Source organism: Erinaceus europaeus, chromosome 11, assembly GCF_950295315.1.
Source record: "Erinaceus europaeus chromosome 11, mEriEur2.1, whole genome shotgun sequence".
NCBI lineage: Eukaryota > Metazoa > Chordata > Mammalia > Eulipotyphla > Erinaceidae > Erinaceus > Erinaceus europaeus.
The window spans coordinates 95,664,727-95,681,265 of record NC_080172.1 but is presented as its reverse complement, the minus strand read 5'-3'; the positions used below and the strand labels follow the sequence as shown (position 1 = coordinate 95,681,265).

The 16,539-nt window shown below is 37.8% G+C and overlaps 1 protein-coding gene across 1 annotated transcript in view; it reads right to left on the bottom strand.

The window, feature by feature from the left end:
- The window catches only part of MSH4 (mutS homolog 4), an 80,962-nt gene that overhangs the window by 58,633 nt on the left and 5,790 nt on the right, over nucleotides 1-16,539 (bottom strand). Inside the window, exons 2-5 of the mRNA XM_060201002.1 lie at nucleotides 13,423-13,602; nucleotides 6,849-7,009; nucleotides 5,032-5,142; nucleotides 890-1,005 (exon numbers count right to left, since the gene is read on the bottom strand). Of these exons, the coding sequence (XP_060056985.1) occupies nucleotides 890-1,005; nucleotides 5,032-5,142; nucleotides 6,849-7,009; nucleotides 13,423-13,602 (568 nt within the window). The remainder of the gene's footprint in view (nucleotides 1-889; nucleotides 1,006-5,031; nucleotides 5,143-6,848; nucleotides 7,010-13,422; nucleotides 13,603-16,539) is intronic.

Here is a 16,539-nt window from a genome sequence, read left to right as displayed (position 1 = left end):
TTATCCTTACTTCTTTTCATTGTGACTATGATGTGTCTTGGTGTCTTCAGGTCTGGGTTGATTCTGTTTGGTACTTTCTGGGCCTCTTGAATCTTGATGTCCTTTCTGTTGTTTAGGTCTGGGAAGTTTTCTTCTATTATTTCCTCTAGAATGTTTGCTTCCCCTTCCTCTGGCAGGCCAATTATGCGAATGTTACTTCTTTTGAGATCATCCCATATGTCTCTGTTGTTGTTTTCAGTGTCTCTCAATCTCTTTTTAAGCTCTTTCACCTCTTTCTTCGTTTTCTCTAACTCATCCTCTGTCTGACTAATTCTGTTTTCTGCTTCTGTTAGTCTGCTTTCCCTTGCCTCAGCTTCTTTCTTCATTACAGCTATTTCAGCTTTCAGTTCTCTAATTGCCTCAAGATAATCAGTATTTTCCTTGGGGGTCTCAACTGTTGTTTCCCTAATACTGCCATTCCTTTCCTCCAATGTTGTTTTCATTTCTGTGATTAATAAGTTTATTATTGCTTGCATACTTTTCTTATCTATGGTTACTTCTGGCTGATTTGTAGTTTCTTCTGGGCTCTTGTCTTCATTCATTGGAGTAGCAGTTTTATTTGTTTTTGATATACCCATTTTTTTGATTTATGTGTTTCTTTTTTTTAATGCTCTGTTGTTCCTCAGTTGTTGTGTCTTAGAGGGGTACAATTCCATACAATTCCATATGTGTGAATTTTTATCAACATTAAATATTTACTGAGTGTGTTTATGAACGAAGCACTTTTCCAGGTGGTAGAGATATAGCAGAGAATAAAACAGTAAAAGAAAAATAACTAAATAAATAAACAAACCTTGCCTTCATGGAATTTACCCTACAGATGTATTGTTTTCCTTAATTTACAACTTACTTGGTCTGAACCTCCATGAGAACAGTGTTGAATTCTACTATGCATAACTGTTCAATATACTCTAGTCCTTTTGTTTCATTGAAGTATTTCCTTTGGATAGTAGTAAAGTTAACATTCTGAAAAGAAATATTTTAATTTTAAAATAAATTTTAAGTTCTATGTGCTTCTCTGGACATTCTTAAACATATGCTAGCAAATAAGTAGAAGGCTTAAATAGTGTTAAAATTTATTTTAAAATTTTTTTTAGAGTTAAATAAGTTTTATGAGTTATTTACAAAAAGAGTGACTATATGTCTGGCTAAGCAGAGCATAGTCACCACCTTCAGCTCTTATGAAGCCATACTTAGAGGGAGTTTAACAGAAATGTCAGATATAATAAGTATGAGAGAAGGTTGAAGAGATAGTTCACTGGGTGAGGTGTATATCTTATCATATGTGAGGCCCACATTCAAACCCTGGCACCACATGGAAATGCCACCAAGAGAAGCACCAGTGTTGTGGCACTTCTCCCTCTGTCTCTCTTTCTTAATGAAAATTCTGGGCTGGGGAGTTAGTATAATGATTATGCAAAAGGCTTTCATTCCTGAGGCTCTAAAGTCCCAGGTTCACTCCTCTGTCTCTCTTCCTATCTCTCTCTCCCCTCTAGATTACTGGCTGTCTCTATCCAGTAAATAAATTTTTAAAAAAGAGTTTTATAAATAAAAAAAGAGGCTTTATTAAGGATCACACCAGTGGTCCAGGAGGTGGCACAGTGGATGGGGCACTAGACTCTCAAGCATGATGTCCCGAGTTTGATCCCTGGCAGCGCCTGTACCAGATTTATGTCTAGTTCTTTCTCTCTGTCCTCCTATCTTTCTCATTAATATTAAAAAATGATCACACCATAATATTTATTCCTAGGATATAAAGATGGTTCAATATATACAAATCAATAAATAGAATAAATACATTAATAGACTAAAAGACAAAAATGCATAACAGGCACAGAAAAAGAATGAAAAAAATTCCACATTATTTCATGATAAAAATAAAATCTCAACAACTTGGGTTGTTAGAAGAAAAATAACTCAACATAACAGATCATATCTAGCAAATCCATAAATAACATCATGCTTAACAATGAGACATTAATAGATTGCTCAATAAGTTCAGGAGTGAGACAAATATCCACTTTGATCAGTACTTTTTAACTTAGTCTTAAAGTCTTAGCCAGAGCAATAAAGTAATAGAAATAAATGAAAGATATCCCAAACCAGAGGGCTGGTAAAATAGTTCCTTTGAATAATGTGCTGCTTTGTCATGTGTGAGACCCAGGTTCAAGCCTGGCCTCGAAGGCATTGAAGGAAATTTTGGTACTGTGATCTCTTTCACTTACTTATTCTATCTTAAAAAAAAGAAAGAAAGAAAGAAAATTCAATCAGAAAAGAAAACTAGAGAACAGGAATCTCCTCAGTGGGGATGGCGGAACGAGGAGGAGGCAACGGACAAGACTGGATTTGGATCCACTGGCTCTGTGGGCCAGCTTCGAGGGATCAGAAGGCGATGTCTTCTCTACTCATTGGAGACCTTACAAGAGGTAAAGCTCCCGAATGGACCCCCAATGTTGAAATGAACGCAGCTCGGACTGGGCCTCTGTGACCCTCATTTACATGGGAGGTGCCCAGTTTCCAGATCCCTATGGGAAGGAGCCACCAAGTTGTAGATGCTACCTGACTTCCCAGGGCAGATGATCTTACCAGTACGTCCTGGAACCTCACCTATCCAGAGCCCTATCACCACTAGAGAAAGACAGAAACAGGATGGGGGTATGGGTCGATATGCCAATGTCCATGTCCAGAAGTGAAACAACTACAGAAGACAGACCTTCCACATTCTGCCCCCTATAAAGATCTTTGGTCCATGCTTTACCCAGAGGGGTAAAGAACAGTAAATCTTCCAATGTAAGGGGTGGGATACAGAACTCTGGTGGTGGGAATGATGTGGAATTGTACCCCTCTATCCAACAGACTTGTCAATCATTATTGACTCAATAAAATTTTTTTAAAAAATGGAAGTAAAACTGTTTGCTGATGACATGGGATTACATATAGAAAATTCTAAAGACTTCCCCCCAAATTCTTAGAATAAATGAATTAGTGAAGTTTTGAATCAAATAATCATAGAGAAATCAGACATATTTATATACATTAACAATAAACTATCTGAAAAAGAAATTCTGGGGCCAGGTGGTGGCACACCTGGTTGAGCATACATGTTACAGTGTGCAAGGACATGGGTTCAAATCCCCCACCCCCACGTGCAGGGGGAAAGCTTCACAAGTGGTGAAGCAGTGCTGCAGGTGTCTCTCTCCCTCTCTACCTCCCCCTACCCTCTTGATTTCTGGCTGTCTCTATCCAATAAATAAAATAAAGATAATTTAATTTTTTTCTTAAAGAAAATCTAAAACAAATATCATTTGCTTTAAAATTTACAGTAGTATTAAAAAAAACCCTCCAGAATAAACTTAACCAAGGGAAATATAAAGGGCAAGTGAGATATGAAATATCTCCTCAGGTAAGGGACATGCCTTGCCATACAGGTGGCCCAGGTTGGAGACCCAATACCACTTGGGAGATGCTATGCCACTGAAGGAAGCTACATTACCATGGTGTCTCTCTATCTCTCTGTGTCCATTTGAATGAAAAGTAATCCTGGGCAGAGAAAATATGCACATGTGAGGCCCCACATCCATGAGAGAAAATAAAAGGAAAAGATTTATACCCTGAAAACTAGAGAACACCAATAGCAGAGGAGGGAATGAAGAAAACACGACACCATGAGTTCATAGGTCAGAAGAGTTAAAATACCCACACTACCCAAAGTTATCTAAAGATTCAGGACAATATGTATAAAAAGTTCCAGTGACATCATTTCTTGCTATGGAAAAAAGTCTATCACTAAAACAGAACAAGCACATCAGTTTCACCTAGTTTCATATCACAGTAACTTGTTGTCAGGAAGATAAACATAAAGAAATCCAGGCTTTCTCCACAGACCTACCTCTGGTATACTCTTAAGTATGCACCTAAAACATTTTTCCCCTTCAAAAGTAACAAGTCAAACAAGTAGATTCCCTGCCACTTTTTATTCTATTAACAGTTCTTTGGAGGGCCCCCCACACACTGTTTGGTAGGAATGCATATTAATGCAGGCCCTACGGAAAGCAGGCTGGAGATTTGTGAAAACATTAAAAAAAAAAAAAATCAATGTACCATCTGACCCACATTTCTTCTTATAGGAATCTGCCCAAAGAACACAAAAATGCCTATTGAAAAAGAGAAAAAGATGCATACAGCCTTTTCTGGTGGTGGCGCCCTGCCATGATGAGCCATTCTTTCCGAGGGTCCACTCCAGGCCACGCAGGTCTTGGAAGCAAGAAGACTACCATAAATCAACATTTTCTCAAAAAATAAAAAGTGATATGGAATTGAATGGGAAAAAAAAGTTTCTTAGCCTAAGACTTACTTGTGACCCAGCAGATAGAGTATCTGACCTTGGCATGCCAGAATGCTGCTCTAGTTCTCTCTCACATTAGTAAATAACAGAAGTTATAAACGATTAATTATAGGGAAAAAAGAATATGACTTATACTAAGTACTTCAGAGTACCAGTCCTCAAATTACTGTCATGTAAGATATTAACAGATAAATTTCAGGGGTCAGATGGTGGCACCTGGTGAAGCGCTCACATCACAGTGCACAAGGCCCCAGGATCCAGCCCCTGGTGCCCACTTGCAGGGGAGAAGCTTCACGAGCGGTAAAGCAGGGTTGCCGGTGTCTCTTTGCCTCTTTCCCTCTCCATCTCTTCCTCCCTCAATTTCTCTCCATCTTTATCCAATAATAAATAAATAAATAAATAAATAGTATATAAACATTAAAAAATTTCATTAATTTTTTAGAAGATTAACACTTTTTACTTGTTCTTTATTAATGAGGTAGAGGGAGAACCAGAGAATCACTCTGGCACATGTGATGCTGAAGGGTGAACTCAGGACCTCATGTTTTTTGAGAGTCCATCTAACACCTTATTCACTGCCACCACCCCCCACGCTACCAAAATGAATTTTAAATAAAGTAAGATCTATTGAAAACAAAAACACTTACCTTGAAATTTTCTGTTATTAAATTGAACAATTTGGTTGAATTTCCCACGACACAAGCAGTATTTGACATTATTATTTCCAAAGGTGATAAAATTTTCAGTTTAGTAATCACCTAAAATTATTCAAATAGTCTGTTAAATTTACACTTAGGAGTTTCTAAAACAAAAAAGTCATTTTTCTGAGAGAAATACTTAAAGTTAATTGATATACAAAATTAAAAGAGTCCCACTTAATAGGTATTTCAGTTAAAATACATTTCTAATAAAGAAATAGTTCTGCAAGTAATCACAGAACTTATATATCTGAAACCCCAGGTTTGTGTTCTGACCTGTGTCTGTCCACCTGCCTGTCTCTTGCTGGTGAAATCAATAAAATAAATGTGTCAAAGATATATTTATAATTATATATCACACATATATTATTAGTAACATAGTTCATATTTCACTTACAGTAGTTGATAACAATTCTTAGCAACAAATTAATTTGAACCTATCATATGCATATATATTACTAAAATACCTTTTAAAATATTTATGTATTTATGCACTGGGGAGATAGCACAACAGTTTTGCAAAAGACCTTCATGTCTGAGGCTCCAAGAGCCTAGGTTCAATCCCCAACACCACCATAAGTAAGAATTAAGCAGTGCTTTGGTTAATAATGTATGTATATATTTATTTATTTGTGGTGGAGAGTGCAGCAAGAGAACCAGAGCATCACTCTGGCACATGAGGTGAAGACAGGAAGTTAAAGGAAGAAGTTAGAAACTAAATTATGGGAGGCCAGGCATTAGCACATTTAGTAAAGTGCATGTGTTACAATTCCAGTAATACAGGTTCAAGCCCCTGGTTTCCACTTGCAGGGGGAATTACCACGATCAGTGACAATTAAAAAAAAAAAAAGTCCAGCCAATGCCCATGTTTGGCAGGGAAACAATTTACAGAAGCCATATCTTCCACCTTCTGCACCCCATAATGACCCTGGGTCCATACTCCCAGAGGGATAAAGAACAGGAAAGCTATCAGGGGAGGGGATGGGATATAGAGATCTGGTGGTGGGAATTGTGTGGAACTGTACCCCTCTTATCCTATGGTCTTGTCAATATTTCCATTTTATAAATTGAAATAAAGGGAAAAAAAAAGTCATGACTTTTCTGACAACTCAATATTTTAGGAAGTAATTTATTTTTTAATTAGGGCTGAAGTTATGAAAATGATTATGCAAAAAGATTTCCATGCCTGAGGCTTTAATGTACCAGGTTCAACACTGCACCACCATAACCCAGAACTAAGCAGTGCTGTGATCTCTTTTTCTCTCTCCCTCTGTATCGTTCTCTCTGTATCTCAATCTCTCATTAAAATAAATACAATAAAACATATTTATTTTTTAAAAAAGAAAGCCAGATGGTGAGCACAGTGGAGAGCACATTTTACCTTACACAAGGACCCAGGTTCAAGCCTCCAGGCCCGACCTGCAGGAGATTGAAGTAGTGCTCCATACACCTTTCTCTCTCTCTCTCTCTCTCTCTCTTCCTCTCTGTATCCCTCCTTCTCCCTCTCAACTTCTCCATCCTATCAAATTAAAAAATAATAAATAATTAAATATTAAAAATAAAAATATATAACACCATTTTATTTAATTTGGAGTTTTTCTACATTGGTCCAATTGGAAATAACTTTTTTTTTTAAGAAAAATAAATTAATTAGAGAAGCATTGACTTGAAAATCTGCATAAGACCTAAGTCAACTAAGTCAACTGTTTTCTAGTTTCATAAGTATGTACCTAAGTCAACTGTTTCCTAGTTTCATAAGTATGTACCTTCGCATATGTTGTGTTGTCTGCAAACTGAGATAATATAATTTGTGGGCTTCTTAAATCAATACTTGCCATGCCGATTTCACCCCTGGCAAGTCCTCTCCCCTCTACAACAGCTACAATGACTGAAGGAGAGTGTGCAGAAATTGCAGAAGAGGATGTAGCTGTTAAAAGTTTTTAAGAAAGGAAGCATATACACATTAATAATAACAATTTCTAGTTCTTTTCATTTAGACTCAAAATAAGAAATCTAAAACACAGTCATAAATACCCAAGAAAATAATCTTTTTTTTTAAGCTTGCTTATTTATTCATGAGAGTGGAGAGTGAGAGAACATCACTCTGGCACATGTAAATCGAATTCAGGAACTCATACCTCAGAATCCAATACTTTATCCACTGAGTTACCTCTCAGGCCTCAAGAAATAATCTTTTCCTCATAAAATAAAATAAAATAAAATAAAATAAAATAAAATAAAATAAAAAAATAAAACCCTTGGGAGTCGGGTGGTAACACAGCAGGTTAACTTCACGCTGCATGAAGCGCAAGGACCGATGTAAGGATCCTGGTTCAAGCCCCCAGCTTCCCACCTGCAGGGGGGTTGGTTCACAGGCGGTGAAGTAGGTCTGTAGGTGTCTATCTTTCTCTCCCCTCTCTTTTTTCCCCACCTCTCTCCTATTCTCTCTGTCCTATCCAAAAACCACGATGACAACTCAACAATAACTACAACAACAATAAAACAAGGGCAACAAAAGGGAAAATAAATAATAAAAAAAAATGTTCAAAGAAAAATAAACCCTTTTCAGGTGCAGGTAGACCATAGTGGTTATGGAGAAGACTTTTGTGCCTGAGACTCTGAGGTCCCAGGATTAGTCCATCACCCAGCAATGCTCTGGTAAGAAATATAACTCTTCATATTAAACTAAATAAGAATGTATTTTCCCAAAAGTTAATTTCACATTTATAAATAAGCAAGGTAAGGGCTGGAAAGACGTGCAGCAGTAGTGCACAATACTTGCATTTGATGTTTCAAGAGTTCAATGAAAATGAAGACACAAGCTATCAAAATATTTGGGACACAGCTAAAGCAGTACTAAGAGGGAAGTTCATAGCTATACAAGCACACATTAGGAGACAAGAAAAAGCACAAATAAACAGCCTGATTGCACATCTTAAAGACCTAGAAGAAGAAGAGCAAAGGAACCCTAAAGCAACCAGAAGGACAGAAATCACTAAAGTTAGGGCAGAAATAAATAACATTGAGAATAGGAAAACCATACAAAAGATCAACGAAAGTAAATGTTGGTTCTTCGAAAGAGTAAACAAAATCGACAAACCTTTAGCTAGACTCACAAAACAAAAAAGGGAGAAGACCCAAATAAATCGGAAAGTAAATGAAAGAGGAGATATCACAACAGACACCGCAGAAATTCAACATATCATGCGAGGCTTCTATGAACAACTATATGCCACTAAGCTAGAGAACCTGGAAGAAATGGACAATTTCCTAGATACCTACCAACTTCCAAAACTAAGTCAAGAGAAAGTGGATAACATGAACAGGCCCATCACAGCTAATGAAATTGAAACAGTTATCAAAAATCTCCCCAAAAATAAAAGTCCTGGACCAGATGGTTTTACAAATGAGTGCTACAAAACCTTCAAAGAAGAACTAATACCTCTACTTTTAAAAGTCTTCCAGAAGATTGAAGACACTGAAATACTCCCTGCCAGCTTCTATGAAGCCAACATCACCCTGATACCAAAGGTAGACAGGGACACAACCAAAAAAGAAAACTACAGACCAATATCTCTGATGAACTTATATGCGAAAATATTGAACAAAATTCTAGCCAACCGGATACAGCAGTATATCAAAAAGATTGTTCATCATGACCAAGTGGGGTTTATCCCAGGCATGCAAGGTTGGTTTAATATGCATAAATCAATCAATGTGATCCACCACATCAACAAAAGCAAGACCAAAAACCACATGGTCATATCAATAGATGCAGAGAAAGCCTTTGACAAAATACAACATCCCTTTATGATCAAAACACTACAAAAAATGGGAATAGATGGAAAATTCCTGAAGATAGTGGAGTCTATATATAGCAAACCTACAGCCAACATCATACTCAATGGTGAAAAACTGGAAGCATTTCCATTCAGATCAGGTACTAGACAGGGCTGCCCACTATCACCATTACTATTCAACATAGTGTTGGAAGTTCTTGCCAGAGCAGTCAGGCAGGAGCAAGGAATTCAAGGGATACAGATTGGAAGAGAAGAAGTCAAACTCTCCTTATTTGCAGATGACATGATAGTATACATGGAAAATCCTAAGGACTCCAGCAAGAAGCTTTTGGAAATCATCAGGCAATACAGTAAGGTGTCAGGCTATAAAATTAACATTCAAAAGTCAGTGGCATTCCTCTATGCAAACACTAAGTTAGAAGAAATTCAAATCCAGAAATCAATTCCTTTTACTATAGCAACAAAAACAATAAAATATCTAGGAGTAAACCTAACCAAAGAAGTGAAAGACTTATATACGGAAAATTATGAGCCACTACTCAAAGAAATTGAAAAAGACACAAAGAAGTGGAAAGATATTCCATGTTCATGGGTTGGAAGAATTAACATCATCAAAATGAATATATTACCCAGAGCCATCTACAAATTTAATGCTATCCCCATCAAGATCCCAAGCACATTTTTTAGAAGAATAGAAAAAATGCTACAAATGTTTATCTGGAACAAGAAAAGACCTAGAATTGCCAAAACAGTCTTGAGAAAAAAGAACAGAACCAGAGGCATCACACTCCTAGATCTCAAACTGTATTATAGGGCCAAAACTGCTTGGTACTGGAACATGAATAGACACATTGACCAGTGGAATAGAATTGAGAGCCCAGAAATGAGGCCCCACACCTATGGACATCTAATCTTTGACAAAATGGCCCAGACTATTACATGGGGAAAGCAGAGTCTCTTCAACAAATGGTGTTGGAAACAATGGGTTGAAACATGCAGAAGAATGAAACTGAATCACTGTATTTCACCAAATACAAAAGTAAATTCCAAGTGGATCAAGGACTTGGATGTTAGACCACAAACTATCAAATACTTAGAGGAAAATATTGGCAGAACTCTTTTCCACATAAATTTTAAAGACATTTTCAATGAAACGAATCCAATTACAAAGAAGACTAAGGCAAATACTTGGGACTACATCGAATTAAAAAGCTTCTTCACAGCAAAAGAAACCACTACCCAAACCAAGAGACCCCTCACAGAATGGGAGAAGATCTTCACATGCCATACATCAGATAAGAGTTTAATAACTAACATATATAAAGAGCTTGCCAGACTCAACAACAAGACAACAAATAACCCCATCCAAAAATGGGGGGAGGACTTGGACAGAATATTCACCACAGAAGAGATCCAAAAGGCTGAGAAACACATGAAAAAATGCTCCAAGTCTCTGATTGTCAGAGAAATGCAAATAAAGACAACAATGAGATATCACTTCACTCCTATGAAAATGTCATACATCAGAAAAGGTAACAGCAGCAAATGCTGGAGAGGGTGTGGGGTCAAAGGAACCCTCCTGCACTGCTGGTAGGAATGTCAATTGGTCCATCCTCTGTGGAGAACAGTCTGGAGAACTCTCAGAAGGCTAGAAATGGACCTACCCTATGACCCTGCAATTCCTCTCCTGGGGATATATCCTAAGGAACCCAACACAACCATCCAAAAAGATCTGTGTACACATATGTTCTTGGCAGCACAATTTGTAATAGCTAAAACCTGGAAGCAACCCAGGTGTCCAACAACAGATGAGTGGCTGAGCAAGTTGTGGTATATATACACAATGGAATACTACTCAGCTGTAAAAAATGGTGACTTCACCGTTTTCAGCCGATCTTGGATGGACCTTGAAAAAATCATGTTGAGTGAAATAAGTCAGAAACAGAAGGATGAATATGGGATGATCTCACTCTCAGGCAGAAGTTGACAAACAAGACCAGAAAAGAAAACACAAGTAGAACGAACCTGAAATGGAATTGGCGTATTTCACCAAAGTAAAAGACTCTGGGGTGGGTGGGTGGGGAGAAAAAAAAAAAAGACTTGCATTTGAGTGGTTGGTCCAGAGGTGGTATAGTAGATAAAGCATTGGATTCTCAACCATGAGGTCCTATCATTCTCATGATAAATAAATTAAAAAAAAAAAGACTTGCATTTGAGAGGTCCCTGGGTCCAATGTCCAGAACCAATAGTCATAATTGAGTAAAGATAAAATTGTATGTGAGTGGATGTATATATTATATTATATTATATTATATCATATCATATCATATCATATCATATCATATCATATTATATTATATTAGTATATGTATATACACACTGCCTTAGTCTGCACTTTATCAGAATGGAGTTATAAAATAATATGAATATGTGGTCAAAAACCAGGTCAACTATCTTATTCTGACATTTAAAAATTGTATGAGGGTGGTCCAGGAGATGGCACAGTTAATACAGCATTGGACTCTCAAGCAAGAGATCCCAAGTTCAATCCCTGGTAGCACATGTATCAGAGTGATGTCTGGGTAGATAGCATAATGGTTATTCAAAGAGACTTTCATGCCTGAGACCCTGAAGTCCCAGGTTCAATCCCCTGTACCACCATAAGCCAGAGCTGAATAGTGCTCTGGTAAAAGAGAAAAAAATAAAATAAAAAGAATTTCCACACTTCTTGTAAAACCTATAGACTGGCTGGAGAGAGATGTTACAAGGGATTTTTTTTTTTTTTTTACTTTTTTTATTTTTTATTTTACCAGAGCACTGATCAGGTCTGGCTTATGGTAGTACAGGGGATTGAACCTGGGAATTCAGGGTCGCAGGCATGAGAGTCTGTTTGCATAACCATTATGCTATCTACCCCTGCCCATTACAAAGGAATTTTAAGAAAGTAAAACTTCAGTCAGTGAAAGAATAAATAGATTATTGTATTAATGACAAAAATATGAAGTTCTTTTGTTGTTGTATTTTAGCTTTATAATATGAACATTAAAAATATTTTATACAAATAAGAATAAGCCTAAAGTGGACAAAAGAAATAAATTGTATTTTCACAGAAAGTGAAAAATACATAGTAAACAAGCGTGCAATCAACCACAACTCACAGTAGCCAGAAAAATATAAAGTCAGACTATATAAGAAATCTAACAATGCCAAATGTTGAACATGGTGCAATGTCATAAAAACTATCACACATTGCTTTAAGAGGGCACAACCCCTTTGATAATTTTACCCTTATCTTGTATTGATAAAAGCATACAGTTATATATTCTGTAACCAAGAAATTCCACTGAATGTACTTTTGAGAAACCAAACACATACAGATCTATTTCATCCATTTCTCTCAAGAAAAACCTAGCTGGGTAAGGGTGTTAACTCAGCAACACAATAGAGAACTTGCATGCATAAGGTCCAGGTTCTACTACCAGTAGCTTATAAACCAGAACCCATTCTGTCACTCATGTGTCTCCTCTCTCTCTCTCTCTTTCATAAAATAACAGAAATAAATCTTTCCCTAAAATAGGAAATCTAATACATTTAAACAAAAGCTAAATTTTAAGTATACAGACAAACTATACACTAGCATTACCAGGAACTACTAGATTTAAATAAACGTATCTTAATAAGGAAGGCTTTCTTTCTTATACTTTTTTTTTGTCAGGGTTGGATGAAATAAACAAACAATACCAGGAACTATATAGGTTTATTAACCTAGCCTGAAATATGGATAGGATAATCTACATATTTATCAGCTAGCCATCCTTATCAATTACAAATTACTTTATATGTGACCATATTCACTTATAAAAGTTTTAACAGGGAGTCTGGTGGTAGCGCAGTGAGTTAAATGCATGTGGAGCAAAGTGCAAGGATCGGCAGAAGGATCCCAGTTTGAGCCCTCAGCTCCCCACCTGTAGGGGGTCACTTCGTGAAGCAGGTCTGCAGGTGTCTATCTTTCTCCGTCTTCCCCTCCTCTCTACATTTCTCTCTGTACTATAAAACAACATCAATAAGAACAATAATAACTATAACAACAATGAAAAAGAACAAGGGCAACAAAAGGGAAAATAAATTAATTTTTTAAAGTTTTAACAACAACAAAGGCAACAAAACAGAAAATAAGTAAAAATAAAATTTTTAAAAAATATTTATTTTATTTATTTATTCCCTTTTGTTGCCCTTGTTGTTTTATTGTTGTAGTCATTATTGTTGTTGTCGTTGTTGGATAGGACAGAGAGAAATGGAGAGAGGAGGGGAAGACAGAGAGGAGGAGAGAAAGATAGACACCTGCAGACCTGCTTCACCGCCTGTGAAGAGACTCCCCTGCAGGTGGGGAGCCGGGGTTCGAACCGGGATCCTTATGCGGGTCCTTGTGCTTTGCACCAGCTGCGCTTAACCCGCTGCGCTACAGCCCGACTCCTGTAAAAATAAATTTTAAAAAAGTCTTAATAAAAGGCCATCTAAGACATTATTTCACTCATCTTACCTGAATATCCTATTTGTGGTGTCCAAGTTTTATATCCTGATCTCTGTGGGTTTCCAGCAGACAAAGGTGTTTTCAGGGTTCGGGGATAATTTTCTTGTGTAGAAGATGAGCTTGTACCAAGTACAAAGTTTGATGCAAATGTGTTTTCTGCACAAGATGTTTTGCATCTAAAGGATGAATCTAAGTTTAAAAAAATATATATCAGCATTCCAAGAGGTGGCACAATGATTAGAGTACTGGACTTAAAAGTATGAGATTCAGTTTGATCCACGGGGATTACATAGTGCTAAGAGTAACGCTCTGTTTCTCTTTCTTGTTAATAAATGAGTAAATCCTTGAAAATTAACTGTCAGTTTTTAAGTGTTCACAATCATGCAATGAAGAATATTATTCCTCATAATTTTTTTTTCATTGGTGGAACTTCACTGCTTAAGGATGACTTTTTCACGTAGAGACACAGAGAGTGAAAGAAAAACATTGCAGCACCAAAGCTTCCTCCAGTAAGATGGAGAACAGGCTCGAAAACCTGGGTTGTGTGCATGACAAAGCAGCATGCTAACCAGGTGCGTTATTTCACCAGCATTTCTGTCCATATATACCCTATGGCTAAGTCATCCGTGGAGAAAGATGTTGTTTGTCTGTTTTTGAGGGGGGTGACATTTTTGTGGTGGGTGAGGTATGCTGGCACATATTCAGGGGACACATGAAAATGTACCCTTGGGGGGGTTCCCGGAAGATGGAGGACTGAGAAGCTGCTAGTGGCTTGAGCTCTGACCACATCATCTGGAAACAGTAGGATTTTCTGCCTTTAGTAGGCCAGTCAATAAGGGGTCCTAGCGGTGACACCAAGGAGGTGACTATAACTTAATTTGGGTTAAGAAATAAAGTAGAAAAAAAGGGGGGAAAAATTCTTCCCTTTTAATTATTAAGCACACCTCCTCCCCCTTTCACCCCCCCCATAACCAGTCCCTGGTGACCAGCTCCCAGCAGGCTCCCCTGCTGAGCTTCTGTCTTTACCAAATTCCTGTCCCACCAGGGAGTATCATTCATTCTAAGTCTATACCCTTCTGAAACCTCTGGCCTTTTTTCTTTCTAGTAGCCAACCCCCCCCACCTCACCCCGCATAGCTAATTAAATAATTAAAAATAAATAAATAAATAAAAACTCTTTCCTTTCACCGCTCTTTTATGACTGTTCTTTTTCTTATCTTTTTCTCTCTCTTTCTTTTTTTTTTCTTTTTCTTATTCTTCTCATCCTTTCTTCCTTAATCCTACAGCTTCCAAAGCCACAGGCCCCAGCCCCCACATCACCAAACAGTGTGCTTTTTTGAATTCACTGATACACATTTGGGAATTATTCTGGGGAAGAATTCTGACTCAGTGTGGATTATCACTGCGAGTGTCTTTGCTCAACTTTCTTTCCTCCTTTAGCCACCCCTAGAATATACAGTGGATAGTAGATTTGTATAAATGTCTATTTCAGCTATCCTTGTCTAGTCCTGAGGTTTTTGTTTTTTTTTTCTCATTCTTAACAATCAGCTGCCTCTGCTCACAAGGTTTGAGGTAATCTGGGACAGGTTTTTTTTTTTTACCCTGCTCTATTTTATTATTAATATTATATAAAGGCATATATCTTCCTCCCCTTTAGGTTGATCAGAATTAACTCTTTCATTGCTAGGGTAGTGGGCATCTTATCTATTGTGGGAGGAACTTGTCTCCTTACTCCTACCTCCTCTACAGACTCTCACCTCCTTTCTCCTTCTAGCTAATTAAAAAAATCAAATTAAGTTAAAAAAAAGTAATAAAAAACCCCTTTCCTTTCACTGCTCTTTAATTACAGCTCTTTTTCTTATCTTTCCCCTTTTCTCTCACTTGTCTCTTTTTTCTTTTTTTTTTTTTTATCTTGTCATACACTTCTTCCTTCCTTCTTCACCTTTCTGAATTTGTGAATTATTTTGGGGAAGAAATCTGACTCAGAGTGGACTCTCTATGTGTGTATCTCTGCTCTAGTTCCCTTTTCCCTCGTTACCCCTAGAATATACAGTGGATAGTAGATTTGCATAACTGTCTATTCTTGCTACCCCTTCTTTCTTTTCTCTTTCTTCTTCACTGGGACTTGGTTACTATTTTTTCAAGGACTAGAGAAATTGTTTGGCTAACTGGTAGTGATTAAACTGCTTCAATACTTGCTTCAGTTGCTACTGTAATTCCTGAGGTTGGTGAGTGCAATTGTCATAAAGGTATTTAGTACAGTCTTGCTTGTGCTCAACACACAACAACTGAGGAACAACAGAGCATAAAAAAAGAAACACATAAATAAAAAAAAATGGGTAGATCAAAAACAAATTTCTTCTTCTAGCGTTTGCCTTTCTTCCGTAGCCAGTCAACAGCATCAGGTTGAGCCTGATGTAAAGTTTCAAGACCTCCTTTGAATCTGGAGAGGTGGCAGTCGTTGACTATGTGGGTCATAGTCTGTCTGTAGCCGCAGGGGCAGTTTGGGTCGTCTCTGGCTCCCCAGCAGTGGAACACAGCGGCGCACCAGCCATGGCCTGTTCGATAGCGAGTGAAGAGAGCCCAATCATAACGTGCTAGGTCAAAGCCGGGTTGACGCTTGCAGGGGTCTGTGATGAGGTGCTTGTTCTTTACCTCAGCTGACTGCCAGCTCTGTTTCCAAGAGACTGGAACAGAGAAGTTCAGAGTAGGCGTAGGGGACCAGATTGGGTGACGAGACATCAAGCGTTGAACAGGGTGGGCGAAGATATCCGCGTATATTGGCAAGTCTGGTCGAGTGTAGACGTGGGAAATGAACTTAGATGATGCCGCATCCCGACGAATATCTGGCGGGGCGATGTTGCTAAGAACTGGCAGCCATGGAACCGGGGTGGACGAATGGTTGCAGAAATTATCCTCATGGAGGAATATAATTTGGAATCGACCAAGTGGACATGGGGGCTATGGAACCATACTGGGGCACAGTATTCTGCAGTGGAATAGCATAATGCCAGAGAGGATGATGGTAGTGTGGAAGCGCTCGCACCCCGTGAGGAGCTGGCTAGTCTTGCAATGATGTTATTCCTCGCGCCCACCTTTGCTGCAGTTTTTATGAGATGTTTGTGAA